We start from the raw sequence: 16,417 nt of genomic DNA, 5'->3' as shown, positions 1-16,417 counted from the left end.
GCCCAGCCCCCCCATAGAAGCTCTCTTCTCTTGTGGACTGCCCTCAGTCCTTCCTGCCACACTCGGAATGACAGAGACAGCCACTGGTAGAGGTTTCACAGCCTCAAGCCTCACCCAACTGCCCACCAGGGAGTGGGAAGCAGAAGATGGGGGTGGGGAGACGTTGAGGCCTTGGCAGGCCTTGGTCTGAAGTTTTGACCTTGTTTCTACCATTGATCTTTGGACATAAAAGGAGAGGAAGCGTTAATAGTTAATCCCCACCAGGAGCTCAACAAAGAAAAACTCTTACCCTTCTGTTACTTCATATTAAAAAGGGAAGGGAATTAGTATTTATTGTGTTCTTGCCATGGGCCATGCCCTGGACCATGTGCTTTTACCTGGACTACTTCATTTTGTGCTTACCTTGTGAGATAGGGACTTTTGAACCTGTTTTTCAGAGGAGGAAACTTCAGCTTAAACTATTTGGGTCCTTTGCCTGAAATTCCACAGCCAGCAAATGATCGTGGAAGGATTGAAATCTGGTTCTTCCATACATGATAGTGCTGGGCATCCCCAGGTGCTGAATAAGTTTTTGTTTTGTCTCCTTTCTGCTTACCTGCTAACCCAAGCAGGTGTAGGGAAGAGCTGGTGTCCAGAGCCCCCAGCCCCCAGCTCCCCGGAGGGGCCACAGCCCCGCAGTTGTCACAGGTACCCACCTCATAGAATAGTCATCACGTGCACACAAAGCTGTGTTGACAAGGTTCTTTCACACACCTTATGGTCTCAGGGAGCTGAGTGCCCTGATACCTGAAGATGTTGCTGACTCCTCCCCAACCTTCAGCCTACTGAGCAGGTGAAGCAGCCATACCAGGTGATAAGCCTCAGAGGAGCAAAGTCCCCCTCCCCATGACGTGTATGGGTGCAGAACCCCCATTTTTGTGGGAGAGAGCTGGGCATCTGGATGGTGGCCGAGGGTGTTTGTTGGTGGGGGTGGGGTGGGGTAGGGGAATCTCTTGTGACAGCCAACAAAGCAGAGCCTATAGCTGAGATGGTTCTGCCTTCTGGATGGGGATAGGGGATCAAATAACCTATAACCCCTCCTCCTGAAAGGACTTTAGTCTTTGGTGCTGTCAGAGGTACCGAGATAAGCGCTCAGCCAGGCAAGCTTGCAGGAAGGGAGAAAACACTGATCAGCTGCCACTGCCGGGTCAAGACTCACATCATGGAGCCAAGGGCGGCCCAAGTGCAGAGAAGAGAAAGGCTAGGAAGACAGCAGGAGGACCGGCCCTCCAGAGAAGGGGAACCCCGCTCTGGGGGTGCAGAATGTCCAGGTGGCGTTGGAGGTGGGGTTACGCTGGCGAGAGGGGGCTCCTGCTATCTACCTTCAATCCTTCCTGCAGACCCCAGCCTCTGCCTCCTAACTCCCCAGCTGGGGAAATAAGGAGAAACGGGCTATTCAGTGCCTTCCCTTGTCTTTCTGACTCTTTTTCACTCCAGTCGGTGATTAAAGTAGCTTCTTGTTCCCTGGGTACCCTGTTTCCAGTAATGTCATCAGGCTCCCCGGTTGCCAATGATCTGCTCACCCCCTGCAAAAATACCCTCCTTCTGATTACCCCCAGCCCTCTCCCCATCCCTACCCCGGCCATGGTACTAGACATTGACTGGTTGTGGGGAGGGGAGGCTGTTGAGCACACAGAAAGCGAACTTGCTGGACAGAGAAAGCCTCTGGGTCTGCACTAGACAGCAAAACCCTAACTCCTTTTCCCAGGAAACGCGGAGGTGCACAGAGGCCCAGATTTGGTGCAATGGACCCAGCATATGCAGGTGAGGGATGTCGGAGGTCAAACGGACGGTCCGGGAGTGGAGGGAGCAAGGGGTGAGGACTGGTTTGGTGATAAAGACAATTTGTTCTTGGGTTCAAACCTCTCAGATCAGGGTAGCTGCTGCTGCTGCTGCTAAGTCACTTCAGTCGTGTCAGACTCTGTGCGACCCCATAGACGGCAGCCCACCAGGCTCCCCTGTCCCTGGGATTCTCCAGGCAAGAACACTGGAGTGGGTTGCCATTTCCTTCTCCAATGCATGAAAGTGAAAAGTGAAAGTGAAGTCGTTCAGTCGTGTCCGTCTCTTGGCGACCCCATGGATTGCAGCCTAACAGGCTCCTCCGCCCATGGGATTTTCCAAGCAAGAGTACTGGAGTTGGGTGCCATTGCCTTCTCTGAGATTAGGGTAGAGCTAAGGGTTAAGACGGAGGAGTTTGAAGCACAGGTCATCAGGGGAGGGACCCAAAGTCTGCTGGTAAACAGTCTTCTGTTAGCAGGACTGGAGGTCAGGAGAGGAAAGGCTGGGGTCAGGGAGGAAAGAGTAGGAGCAGAGATGACAAGGTGGTTGGGGGTCAGATCCAGAGACTGAAATCCTCTTTCCTGCATCCTCACGGCTGCCCTGGGAAACCAGAGGGAGTTAAATTGCAGGAAAGGGGGACCTCTGGGCAGGAGCCATGCTTGTTCTTCTGTCCATCTTGGGCCCTTAGCAGTGTGCCTGGCATGGAGGGAGGCTCAGGAAGTGTTTGGTGAATGGGAGGAAGGCTGACTGGATGAAGGGACTGTGCACCCTGCCCTGCTTTGTCCTGCAGGCTCTAAAGACACAGTTGCTGGAGCAAGCGCAGGGCCAGCTGATGGAGCTGCTGGATCAGGCCATGTGGGAGGCCGTTCAAGCTTACCCACTGCAAGACAGACCAGTGCCCTCCGTCCCTCCAGACTCCTTGCGCAAGTAAGAGTCTCAGGAGCCGGGGGCTGGGGAGCGGCTGTGTAGCCTCCTCCATCATAAGGACTATGAGCCACAGATGGTATCTCCCGGGCCCTTTTCCAGCATGGATGTAACTTTGACTTCAGTCTTCCCTCATCGCCTCTGTCTTCCTGACATTGACTACTGGGCTTTGCTCTCCATTGGCCATGAGCTTTTCACCTCGTCCTGCCTGCTGGCCCTAACCCTGACCTTCCCCTACTACTGCCCTTGGCTCCCAAGTAGTGACCTCCTGCAAAGCCCTACGCTCTGCTTATAGCCTTCTGCCTTTGGTTCCTAACCCAGAACAACTGTCTCAATTCAGGACCCGGGAGCCGTCTCTGGGGAAACGAAAAGTTTTCATCATCCGCAAGTCCCTGCTTGAGTAAGTCAGGGGTGAGGAAAGGGGATGGGGAAAAAACAAAGAGCTTTGTCTGGGGATCCAGGACACCTCATTTGTCATCCTCAGGCTCTAGGTGGTTTGGGAGAGGATGTGGAGATGGTTTCTAAGGTTTTGTTTCTCCTTTTGCCCTGGGCGTAATCGTGGAAGAAAGGCCACCAGGATGAGAGTTGTCTGGGCTGGAAAGGGCTTTGGACAGAAGTCCCAGCCGTACCACAGCCTGTCACTTCAAGTTCCCAGTTGCTAGGCCCCATCCCCACTGTGTGCAGTGCCTGCGCTGGTCTGCACCACCTCAAGGACTCTCCCACTGACAATCAGGGCCCTGTCCTTCCAGCGAGCTGATGGAGGTGCCGCACTTCCGCACCATCTACCATATGTTTGTCGCCGGCCTGTGTGTCTTCATCATCAGCACCCTGGCCATCGACCTCATTGATGAGGGCAGGTAGGCACCCCTCCCTCTCATAGGCCCACAGACCAGATCAGAGCACCCGGGCTCCTAGAACTCCACCTGCCACTGGGGCCCCATAGAGCAAGTGCATTTGATTATTAGACACACATCAACATTGCTTCCAACCACCTTCCTACCCCCAAAGCCCTCTTAGATTTCCCTGCACAGCCTTGGATGGCCTTTGGTCTGTTTACCCAGGATCAGTCCCCTGGGGACACTAGGCCCCCACTCACATCTTCTGGAACCCTTGTCCTGAGGCAGACATGCGTGTACATGCACTCGTAAGTGTGGTTCCCACCTCACCGCTCTCACGCACTCCATTCCAAGACAGTGCTTTCAGTTCAAGCAACCTCCAGTGAGTCCCCGAAGTACCAGCCCTGGGGGCCAGAGGACGGGCCATGCCTCTGTCTGTGAGGCATTCCCAGTCTTGTGGGGAAGACGGATGTATGCACACAAGAGCCCAGGTTTCCCTACAAAACCCCTTCCCTCTCTGGGATGAGCCTTAGGGGACTGTGGACCCTTGGGGGTTTGGATTTGCATGATCCCGCCTCACCCTCCAGATAGCTTGCTGCTGCTAAGTTGCTTCAGTCGTGTCCGACTCTGTGCGACCCCATAGACAGCAGCCCACCAGGCTTCCCCGTCCCTGGGATTCTCCAGGCAAGAACACTGAAGTGGTTTGCCATTTCCTTGTCCAATGCATGAAAGTGAAAAGTGAAAGTGAAGTCGCTCAGTCGTGTCTGACTCTTCGCTAGATAGCTTAGGAAGCAGTAAAAGGAAAAGGACCAAAGATTTGCAGGTTCAGCAACAGCACTTCCTTTTGATATAATTGTTGTCAATCCTTATAATTAAGGATCAACTCTCAGTAAATTTTCAAATATATGCAGAGTGACTCCTCCACCATCCCCTCTATCCCAGATCACTCCCCAGAGGTAACATATTTAACAGTTGTTAAGAGTTTCTCTCCAGGGCATTTTCCATGCCTCCACTTCCAGATGTAAGAACCAAGGGGATGTATTGGAGGGGGGAAGGGAGGGGCTTACATTACTAAGATACTTACTGTACCTTTTGCTTCCTTTTCACTCCCTAAAGACCCACCTTAGAGATCTTTCCATGTTGCTCCATTGATTTTAATGGCTGCAAAGTCTGAAAGTGCCAGCTTTTGATCATTTAGTTCTTTACTAATGGATTTATAAATCGCTTCTAATTTACCATTACAAGCCATGCACCCCTTTTCGGCCACACTGTGTGGCTTACTGGATCTTAGTTCCCCAACCAGGGATTGAAGCCGAGCTACCGCAGTGAAAGCGCGGAGTTCTAACCACTGGATCTCCAGGGATTTCCTGAACTATATACAATATATATATTATATGTATATATATAATTTTACACCGATATATAATGTTGACAATTTTATTTGGTTTTGGCCGTGCTGGGTCTTCTTCGCTGCATCCAGTTGTGGGGAGCAGGGGCTACTCTAGCTTGGTGCAAGGGCTTCTCATTGCGGCGGCTTCTCCCGCTGCAGAGCACGGGCTCAAGGCCCAAGAGCTTCAGTACTTGCAGCAGGTGGGCTCAGTAGTTTGTCTTCCAAGAGCTCTGACTGCAGAGGAAGGGGACAAGGATGGGCCTCACGCTTGTCTACTTTGTCGCCTTCCCCACTCGCAGGCTGATGATGGAGTTCGATCTACTAACCTTCAGCTTCGGACAGCTGCCCTTGGCTCTGGTGACGTGGGTCCCCATGTTCCTGTCCACTCTGCTGGTGCCCTACCAGGCCCTGCGGCTGTGGGAGAGGCCCCAGTCTGGAGGGGCCTGGACCCTGCGGGTGGGCCTGGGCTGCTTGCTGCTAGCTGCCCACACCGTGGTGCTTGGCATCCTCCCAGTCCACGTGGCAGTGGAGTATCAGCTCCCGCCAGCCTCCCGCTGTGTCCTAGTCTTTGAGCAGGTAGGTGGTGGGCAGGACCAATGGTGGGGTGGGGCCCCTGGGAGAGAGGGCACTGGATACTGTATTGGTGGGGGCGGAGCTAATTATCAGGGGCAGAGTCCTTTGGAGAGATTTGAGCCAACCAGCAGTCTCCAAACAAATGTAAACAAATGGACACTGCTATGCAAATATAATCATATAATCGAAGGGAGTTGGCCGACTACAGGCTCTGCCCTTTCTGGTACGCCTTTACCCTAGATTCATCCCAGCAGCTGTCTGTGTTAGGCTATAAGACTGTCCAACAAAAAGATCAAAGTATGGGCTTTGACCATACAAAGTTTACAGTCTGCCCCTCTGCCTGTGTAAACGTGAACACAGAGAGGTTAAGTGATCTGTGCAAAGTCCCACAGCACCTTAACCTCTTTTCTATTCCGCCTCAGGTCAGGCTCCTGATGAAAAGCTACTCCTTCCTGAGAGAGACGGTACCTGGGACATGGGCCAGAGGAGGTGAGGCCTTCAGCGGGCGCTGCTGTGAACTCAGTCCTCTTGGTTGGTTGAATGAAGCCAGCAGGTGCAAGAGCCTCATAAAAGCTCCAACTTTCTAAGCCCATCTTGCCCACAGGGCACACCTCCAGCCGCCAACTGGGCTCTCTGGGCCTTAGTCAATCGGCATTCTCTTAGGTCCCACTTCTGAGAGGCTGCTCTACTGCCCAGGACTTCTGGCTCATCCTAATTTAGACCCAGGGTATGAGAGCCTTATATGAGAAAGTCAAACCAGAAGGAGAAGGAATCGGGTGGTGGGACTTGTGGGTGCCAAATGAAGCTCTGGCCACAGTAGGTCTTGTGCCAGAAAAGGAGGGAGATACCTGGAACAGAAGCAAAAGGAGGCTGTTGAAAGGCAGGTTCAACTCCTGCCCAGCTTCACCTCCTCCCCCCACCTTCAGATCCCCTATCCAGGTGCTGACCCACCCTACACCTCTATCCTCTCCAGCTCTATTCACCAGTCGCGCTGCCCTTCCCTGGCACCCCGCCCACCTGTGTCCTCTCTCCCTTCCCTCTTCACTGACAGCCCCCTCTTACTCCTCCTCAGGTGAGGGGATCCGGGCCCCCAGTTTCTCCAGCTACCTCTATTTCCTCTTCTGCCCCACACTCATCTATAGGGAAACTTACCCCAGGTAAGAGCCTGCACCCCCTTCCCCACATGCCCAGGCCCACCAGGGACCCAGCCCTTCTACTCTCCTCTCCCTGAGGTGTTTAGTCTCAACCCAGACACTGGCCACTTTCTCAGGAAGCACCTCACAGTAAAGATGGGAATAAGGGACAGATATGTTACCCCTTCTTCTTGCCCCAGCCCATGGTGATGCAAGGGTGACTGACTGTCCTGGTTTGCCCAGGACTGCCCCAGTTTGCCCAGCATTGCTCCAGTTTTAGCACTGAAATTCCTATGTCCTGGGAAACCCCCCAGTCTGGAGCAAACTTAGTGGGCGCTTAAGCTAAAATTCCACTTGTCATCTTTGTTAAGGAAGATCCAAAGTGTTCTAGATCCCCACCTCCACAGGTAATCCTCCCAGGCCTCAGCAATTGAGGGAGCTGTGGATAGAGGGCCCCGGATGCTATGCCTGCAGGGCAGGAACAAGACAAAATGATGAGAAACATACTGTCTCCATTCCATTGCTGCAACAGGACACCCAACGTCAGGTGGAATTATGTGGCCAAGAACTTTGCCCAGGTCAGCAGACAGAGTTGAAGCGTGGAGTACCTGTGACTCATGGTGGCTGAGGGGGCATTTCTGGGAGCAAAGTAGGGGAGGCCTGGGAAGAGGTCAAAGGGTTGTGCAAAGAGAAGGGAAGGCAGATGCTGGGCCAGAGTCCAGTTCCAGAGGAAGGGGGCAGTTGCCAGTGTCTTCTCTCAAAGTTATGTGTCCTCTGCCCCTCTCCAGGCCCTGGGCTGCGTGCTCTACGCCTGTTTCATCCTGGGCCGCCTCTGTGTTCCTGTCTTTGCCAACATGAGCCAGGAGCCCTTCAGCACCCGTGCCCTGGTACTGTCCATCATGCATGCCACCTTGCCAGGTATCCCCACTGGAGGCAGAGCTGCGGAAGGCTGCACCCTGGAGAAGGCTTAGCAGGGGGCTCCTCTCTCCTCTCACTCTTAGTTTCAACACCTTCTCCCTCTGACATCTGCCCGCTCCTGTGGGTGCTCACTGTCAGAGTCTCACTTCAGACCGGGGCTTCCCTGGTGGCTCAGCGGTAAAGAATCTGCCTGCCAGTGCAGCAGACACAGGTTCGATCCCTGGGTCGAAAAGATCCCCTGGAGAAGGACATAGCAACTTACTCTGGTATTCTTGCCTGGAGAATTCCATGGACAGAGGAGCCTGGCGGACTACAGTCCATGTGGTCGCAAAGAGTTGAACACAACTTAGCGACTAAACAGTGGCAGCACTTCAGATTGCTGTCCTCTCCCCAGCCTCTCCCAACAGGCAGAGGTTTTAACATTCATCTCTGTGTTCCAACATCAGGCATAGGCTTCATAAGCAAATGGACTGAATGAATGAATGCATAAATTAGTGAATGATTAATAAGTGATTGGTAGGTTGCTGGGTGAGGGCTTCCTGGGAGGACCCTGGAGGTTCATGGGGGACCAGGGAGACCAGTCTGACGTGCAGCCCCTTGTCTTCACTCCCCAGGCATTTTTATGCTGCTGCTCATCTTCTTTGCCTTCCTTCACTGTTGGCTCAACGCCTTCGCGGAGATGCTACGATTTGGAGACAGAATGTTCTATCGGGTGGGGCCTGGACCGGGGCCACCTGGGAGCTGGATGCAGGGAGAGCTAGGGAAGGACGTAGGGGAGGATGGTGGCTATGTTGGTTCTCACCTTGATACCAAACCAGGTGCATTGGCCCAATTCTAAGTCAAACACTGAGACACTGAGATTTACAGCAGAGAAACGGTTTCTTCAACAAGTAAGGAGAAGTGAGAACATTCTCAGATTTGCTTCCCCAAAGGCCAAGGGCTTGAGATATTTATAGGATAAAGAAGCAAGGAGACCTTAGGCTCGGGAAAAGTGATTGGAGGTAGAGAAAGGGTGAGGTAATCGGTGTTCTGCACAGGTGTATCTGAGTTACATGCTTCTTCATGGGATGCATGTTAAGAATGGAGACACTTGGCATGATCTGAGGGTGGAGTGTTTGGCTCTCTGATGTCAAAAAGTCATTCATCCAACAGCTTTACAGGCCCAGTTTTAGGGTCAGTGGTCCTATCCAGTCTTAGCCCACTTGAACTAGACAGGAGCCAACTTCAAGTTCCTGGAAAATGTATGCCTCCTGTTGCTATAGTGACCCATACATCAGAGGTGTTATCTGTATGGGGATGGGTAAGGAGTCAAAAAAAAGAATAAAATAAGGCTTTGTCAGTGAAGGCAGGTTACAGCAGAAGAATTTTTAACAAACTGTTCCCTTACCTGCTATTCTGTAAGACAAGCTCAAGAATTTCTGTTAGTCACCAGTTTCTGTTAACCCCAAGGGGCACGATTTCAACCTCAGCTGTGCTGTCCGTCTCCCACAGTGAGAAATGTGCTCCTCTGGGTATGCTTATAATGTCACCCGTCCACCTCCTGACCAGCCAGGGCTCACTGCTTTTGTGGGGATGGTACTTTGGAATCTTCTTCTCCTGAGAGTAGACAGGGAGGGTAAGGGCCCCAGGGCCTGAGGAGGGAGTTAGGCGGATGCTTGCTGTCTCTCTCCTGCCAGGAGCCAGCCCTTGCAGAGAACACAGCCAGGGAGTGGGGAGCAGGGAGGGGCAGCTGGGAGCTGGGCAGAGACGGGGCCCTGATGATTACCTCCTCCCCTGCCCTGACCCCATCCCACCCCACCCCCAGGACTGGTGGAACTCAACATCCTTCTCCAACTACTACCGCACATGGAACGTGGTGGTCCATGACTGGCTGTACAGCTACGTGTATCAAGATGGGCTTTGGGTACGGGCTCAGCTCCCACAGTTAACAGAACCTCTCTGGGACAGCCGCTCTTTCCCTTTCTCTGCACATTCCATTTTTTCTAGACCTAAGGGCCCCTTTGACTTTCACCTCCCTCATTCTACCCAACCCAGTAGGCAGAAAGAAAGTCCTTCTTATGATCTGACTTCCTTCCTTCCTTGTCCTCAACTACACCTCCTCCACAGGGCATGTCTCCCCTCCTTAGCCTTCTAAGGAACATGCATATAGCAATTTTCAGTTACCAAGAATTTTCCCATACTGTATAATCTGAACTGTAAGCCTGAGAAGTATTATTATATCCCCCTTTTGAAAGTGGCCTCTAAGGCCCAGTAGACTAAATATAATGCTTTTAAGAAAGATATGTCAGCCTTTCTGATCCCAAAGCCCATATTCTTTCCACCATACTGCACACCCTCTGGCTTCCTTAAGGAGGGGTTCTTTGCAGAGAGGGCTTAGGGAGACTCACTGTACCCTCCTCCCCCGACCCCTGCCAGCTCCTCGGTGGCCGGGCCCGAGGCGCGGCCATGCTGGGCGTGTTTCTGGTCTCAGCAGTGGTCCATGAGTACATCTTCGGCTTCGTCCTGGGATTCTTCTACCCCGTCATGCTGCTGCTCTTCCTTGTCTTTGGAGGTGAGCTTGGCCTCTGTATGCCCTTGTAGAGACATCCCGAGGGAAGAGTCTTGGAGATTCCAGACTGATGGGAGAGGCCACGTACCCAAGACCGAAGCGGGTGTGCATGCCTCTTGGGGGAAGGCATAGTGCTGTCTGTGAGAGTTGCAGGGGGGCAGGGGACTTGGAAGCTGGAAGGAGGTAGCATTGGGAGGCAGCACAGGGGTATCCTGGAGGGGAGTACAGTAAGAAAACACTTCTGGCTGGAGAGGAGCATCTGCGCAGGGCACACATAGAGGGAGACGAAGGGGAGAAAACTGGTGTGGGTTGGGAGGTTCAGTAAGGGAGCCAGGATAGTGAAGTGTATGTAACTGAGGAATCCTGAGGAATGCCTGAGACCTCCTTGGGTGCCTGGAGTTGGGCTCAAGATCTTCCTGAGTCTTCCTGTTCCAACTCTTTCCTGTGCCCTGAGATAAGAAGGCAGCCAGGAAGATAAATTACAGGTGTCTGGAGCTGAGCTGACCACCCTTCCTCCTGCATCAGGGCCACTGAACTTCACGATGCACGACCGGCGCACGGGCCCAGCGTGGAACGTGCTCATGTGGACCTTGCTCTTCCTGGGCCAGGGCATCCAAGTCAGCCTGTACTGCCAGGAGTGGTATGCACGGCGCCACTGCCCCCTGCCCCAGGTAAGTGGCCATGACCCCCCACCCCGCCCACTCAGCTCCTCACCCAGGAGGACACGCCTCCTCTCCCCAACAGCCAGCCCCCTATTGCTGCCCAGTTCAACAGCCATGGTCAGGGGCCAGGGCCCGGTTTGGGGATGATGGGTTCCCGTGTCTTAGATGCATAGGGTAAACCCTGGAAGGGATCTTATTCATAACTCACTTTTCTCTGGCACAGACAACCTTCTGGGGGCTGGTGACACCTCGATCTTGGTCCTGCCATACCTAAATGCCAGGGTACTGTCACTGCACAGATGACACCACCAAGTTCTTCTCTGCCTGCAAAGTCTGAGACCAAGGCTTCTCTCTGCATTCTCAGACCAAGCTCTGAGTCAAGGGGGCCTGCCATGCCTGACCCCACCAGGGAACTCCAGGGACTGAGATCTGTGGACCTGTGAGCATAGACTCAGAATGGTGATGACTCTTGAGCCCCCATCCCTGTGGACTGGGCAGAGGGCCCCCTCTCACTCCATGGCTGTTCAGACTGGCAGAGACATGAAGGATCTTACAGATTTGGTGAATGTGGCTTGACTTAAAGCAAGCTGAGGTATCAAGGTCTGAGAAGGATTTGTTTCTTTGTACTCTTTCCAATACAATAATAAAATGTATGTATCACTTTTTATTCATTCATTCACTTGTTGAAGACCCATTTTTTTTGGCCACGCCACACAGCATGTGGGTTCTTAGTTCCCTGACCAGGGATCCAACCCACACTCCTTGCATTGGAAGCACAGAGTCTTAACCACTGGACCACCGAGGAAGTCCCTTGAAGATCCACTTTTAAAAACTTTTTACAATTGAAGTATAAGTTGATTTACAATGTTGTGTTAATTTTTGCTGTACAACAAAGTGATTTCTTTTTATATGTGTGTGTGTGTGTGTGTGTGTGTGTGCCCAAAACTCAAATTATATTCTTTTCCATTGGGGTTTATCCCGGGAGATTGACTATAGTTCCCTGTTGTTTATTCATTCTATATATAATATAGCAGTACCTGTTGTTTATTCATTCTATATATAATAGTTCATATCTCCAACTCCCAGTCCATCCCTCCCCAATCTATCCACCTCCTGGGCAATCACAAGGCTGTTCTCTATGTGATGACCCATTTTTAAAAAAAACTTTTATTTTATACTGGAGTATAGCCTATTGTGATAGTTTCAGGTGGACAACAGAGCAGCTCAGCTATACATGTGCATGTATCCAACTCCCCTCCCATCTAAGGTTGCTGTATGGCATTGAGCAGAGTTCTCTGTAATAGGTCCTTGTTGATTATCCATCTTAAATATAGCATTGTGTACATGGTGCCCAAACCAGTCAATTCTAAAGGAAATCAACCCTGAATATTCATTGGATGGACTGATGCTAAAGCTGAAGCTCCAATACTTTGGTCACCTGATGTGAAGAGCCAACTCACTGGAAAAGACCCTGATGCTGGGAAAAATTGAGGGCAGAAGACGGAGGTAACAGAGGATGAGATGATTGGATGGCATCACCAACTCAATGGACATGAGTTTGAGCAAACTCCAGGAGATAGTGAAGGACAGGGAAGCCTGGAGCGCTGCAGTCCGTGGGGTCAGAAAGAGTCACACATGACTTAGCAACTGAACAACATGTTGACGACCCACTTTTGACAGGCATGATTGAAGAGCGTGCCTGCAAGGCAGGACTTTGTGATGGGAGGGGCTGAGGGGCTGAGTGACATCCTCCCTTATCTTTTCTCTGCCACCCCAATCCGCCCCAAACTCAAGTCACTCCTTCTTCTACCTCTACTCCTTCAGATCACATTTCCACAACCCTTTAATCCTTCTAATCCTGGCAACCTCCAGCACGTTTTCAGAGAGCACATAGCTGGCCTCCTTTCCTTCAGAGGACCCAGGAGAAGAACCTCCTATACAGACCTTAGCCAAATCTTTTAACTTCACGAGCTTCAGCTTCCACAACTATAAAATGGACATTTAGGGAGTTCCTTGGTAGTCTAATGGTTAGGGTTTGATGCTTTCACTGCTGTGATTTTCATTGCATTTGACTTTGCAATTGTAGTTCAATTTCTGAACTTTCTATTGTGTTCCATTTATTTATTTGGTCTTTCTTTATACCAGCACCACACTTTCATGATTACTGTAGCTTCATAATGTCTTGAAAACAGGTGGTGTAAGTCATTCAACCTTCTTCTTTTTCAGTCATTTTGCCTATTTGAAGTCCTTTGAATTTTCGTTATAAACTTTAGAATCGGCTTGTAAGTTTCTTTCAAAAAAAGAAAGAAAAGTCTGCTGGGATTTTGATTAGAATTACACATTATAGCTGTAGACCAATGTGGATAAAATTGACATTTAACAAAACTAAGTTTTCCCATCCACTGATATACTATATCTCTCCATTTATTGAGGTCTTCTCTAGTTTATGGCAGTAACATTTTGTAGTTTTTAGTGCACAGGATTTGCACATTTTGTAAGAATCTCCCCTAAGTATTTCATGTTTTAATGATATTTTTAATTACAGTTTCTGATTGTTAATTGCTAGTACAGTGAAGTCAGCTCTTTTTTCCGGCTGCCCTGGGTCTTCATTGCGGAGGATGGGCTTTCTCTAGTCGCAGTGAGCAGGGGTGCTCTCTCGTGGTGCATGGGCTTCCCTTGCTGTGGAGCAGAGGCTCTGGGGCACACAGGCTCAGTAGTCATGGCACAGGGCCTCAGTTGCCCCCCTACCCAGCTGTGGGAATCTAAACTCCCCGACTACAGATCAAATCTGTGTCCCCTGCCTTGGCAGGTGGATTCTTAACCGGTGGACCACCAGGGAAGTCCCAATCAACTGATTTTTGTGTATTATCCTTGTATCTTTAAACCTTGTTGAATGTACTAATTATTTTTAGGAGTTGCTTACTTTTGAAGACTCCAGAGGATTTTCTACAGAGATGGTCATGTCATCAGCAAATAAAGACAATTGTATTCCTTCCTTTCCAATGTTAATGCCTTGTATTTCTTTTTCTCGCCTTATTGCACTACCTAGACCCTCCAGCGTTGGAGAGAAGTAATCATAGTAGACATCTTTGCCTTGATCTCAGGGACAAGCATTCAGATTTTCACATTAATGTTAGCTGTAGGTTTTTCATGGATGCCCTTTATGAAGTTTAGAAAGTTTCTTTCTGTTTCTAGTTTGCTAAAAATTTTTCTTTCTTTTTTTCTTACCAGAAATGGATGTTTAGGAAATTCCCTGGCAGTCCAGTAGTTAGGACTCAGTGCTTTCACTGCTGTGGCCTCGGGTTCAATCCCTCCTGGTCAGGGAACCAGGATTCTGCAAGCCATGTATCATGGCCAAAATATAAAATAAAAATAAATGGATGCTTAATTTTGTCAAATGCTTTTTCTGCATCTACTGAGATGATTATATATTTTTTCCTTTTTTAAACTTTCAGTATGTAAATTACATTGAGTTAACATTCTGGAATAAATCCTACATAGTGATGTCACATTTTAAAATGTATCATTTGTTTCTATTTACTAAATTTTAAAAATAATTCTGCATCTCTGTTCTCAGAGGCTCAATTCAGTTCAGTTCAGTCGCTCAGTTCAGTTCAGTCGCTCAGTCGTGTCCAACTCTTTGCAATCCCATGAATCGAAGCACGCCAGGCCTCCCTGTCCATCACCAACTCCCGGAGTTCACTCAGACTCACGTCCATTGAGTCAGTGATGCCATCCAGCCATCTCATCCTCTGTCGTCCCCTTCTCCTCCTGCCCCCAATCCCTCCCAGCATCAGAGTCTTTTCCAATGAGTCAACTCTTCGCAGGACGTGGCCAAAGTACTGGAGTTTCAGCTTTAGCATCATTCCTTCCAAAGAACACCCAGGACTGATCTCCTTTAGGATGGACTGGTTGGATCTCCTTGCAGTCCAAGGGACTCTCAAGAGTCTTCTCCAACACCACAGTTCAAAAGCATCAATTCTTCAGCACTCAGCTTTCTTCATAGTCCAACTCTCACATCCATACATGACCACTGGAAAAACCATAGCCTTGACTAGATGGACCTTTGTTGGCAAAGTAATATCTCTGCTTTCGAATATGCTGTCTAGGTTGGTCATAACTTTCCTTCCAAGGAGTAAGTGTCTTTTAATTTCATGGCTGCAAGAATTGATGCTTTTGAACTGTGGTGTTGGAGAAGACTCTTGAGAGTCCCTTGGACTGCAAGGAGATCCAACCAGTCCATCCTAAAGGAGATCAGTCCTGGGTGTTCATTGGAAGGACTGATGCTAAAGCTGAAACTCCAGTACTTTGGCCACCTTCTGCGAAGAGTTGACTCATTGGAAAAGACTCTGATGCTGGAAGGGATTGGGGGCAGGAGGAGAAGGGGACGACAGAGGATGAGATGGCTGGATGGCATCACTGACTCAATGGACGTGAGTCTGAGTGAACTCCGGGAGTTGGTGATGGACAGGGAGGCCTGGCATGCTGCGATTCATGGGGTCGCAAAGAGTCAGACATGACTGAGCAATTGAAATGAACTGAACTGAACTGAATCACCATCTGCAGTGATTTTGGAGCCCAGAAAAATAAAGTCTGACACTGTTTCCACTGTTTCCCCATCTATTTCCCATGAAGTGATGGGACCGGATGCCATGATCTTTGTTTTCTGAATGTTGAGCTTTAAGCCAACTTTTTCACTCTCCACTTTCACTTTCATCAAGAGGCTTTTGAGTTCCTCTTCACTTTCTGCCATAAAGGTAGTGTCATCTGCATATCTGAGGTTATTGACATTTCTCCCGGCAATCTTGATTCCAGCTTGTGTTTCTTCCAGTCCAGCGTTTCTCATGATGTACTCTGCATATAAGTTAAATAAGCAGGGTGACAATATACAGCCTTGACGTACTCCTTTTCCTATTTGGAACCAGTCTGTTGTTCCATGTCCAGTTCTAACTGTTGCTTCCTGACCTGCATACAGATTTCTCAAGAGGCAGGTCAGGTGGTCTGGTATTCCCATCTCTTTCAGAATTTTCCACAGTTTATTGTGATCCACACAGTCAAAGGCTTTGGCATAGTCAATAAAGCAGAAATAGATGTTTTACTGGAACTCTCTTGCTTTTTCCATGATCCAGCGGATGTTGGCAATTTGATCTCTGGTTCCTCTGCCTTTTCAAAAACCAGCTTGAACATCTGGAAGTTCATGGTTCATGTATTGCTGAAGCCTGGCTTGGAGAATTTGGAGCATTACTTTACTAGCGTGTGAGATGAGTGCAATTGTGCGGTATTTTGAGCACTCTTTGGCATTGCCTTTCTTTGGGATTGGAATGAAAACTGACTTTTTCCAGTCCTGTGGCCACTGCTGAGTCCTCCAAATCTGCTGGCATATTGAGTGCACCACTTTCACAGCATCATCTTTCAGGATTTGAAATAGCTCAGCTGGAATTCCATCACCTCCACTAGCTTTTTCATAGCTATTGATCTGTAATTTTCTTGTAACTCCTTTATTTTGATTTTAGTGCAATTCTGGCCTCAGAATTAGTTGGGAAATACTCCCTTCACTGATTTTCTGAGTTTGTGTAGAAGTGCCATTTAAAAAAATTAAATGTATGGTAGAGTTC

At 49.7% G+C, this 16,417-nt stretch overlaps 1 protein-coding gene across 1 annotated transcript; it reads left to right on the top strand.

Annotated features, from left to right (window-relative positions):
* The first annotated feature begins 20 nt into the window (after nucleotides 1-20).
* Nucleotides 21-11,477, top strand: SOAT2 (sterol O-acyltransferase 2). Its single transcript, XM_061415972.1, has 15 exons — nucleotides 21-1,310; nucleotides 1,748-1,803; nucleotides 2,609-2,745; nucleotides 3,083-3,142; nucleotides 3,492-3,599; nucleotides 5,268-5,544; nucleotides 5,964-6,030; nucleotides 6,614-6,698; nucleotides 7,207-7,252; nucleotides 7,463-7,592; nucleotides 8,207-8,304; nucleotides 9,397-9,495; nucleotides 10,008-10,143; nucleotides 10,666-10,811; nucleotides 11,026-11,477. The coding sequence occupies exons 1-15, from the start codon at nucleotides 1,202-1,204 to the stop codon at nucleotides 11,074-11,076; spliced, it is 1,605 nt and encodes a 534-aa protein (XP_061271956.1). The 5' UTR covers nucleotides 21-1,201; the 3' UTR covers nucleotides 11,077-11,477.
* Nucleotides 11,478-16,417: the final 4,940 nt, after the last annotated feature.

Source organism: Bos javanicus, chromosome 5 (genome assembly GCF_032452875.1).
Source record: "Bos javanicus breed banteng chromosome 5, ARS-OSU_banteng_1.0, whole genome shotgun sequence".
Lineage (NCBI taxonomy): Eukaryota > Metazoa > Chordata > Mammalia > Artiodactyla > Bovidae > Bos > Bos javanicus.
Note: the sequence above shows the minus strand (reverse complement) of the source record. Positions and strands in the feature narration are given on the sequence as shown.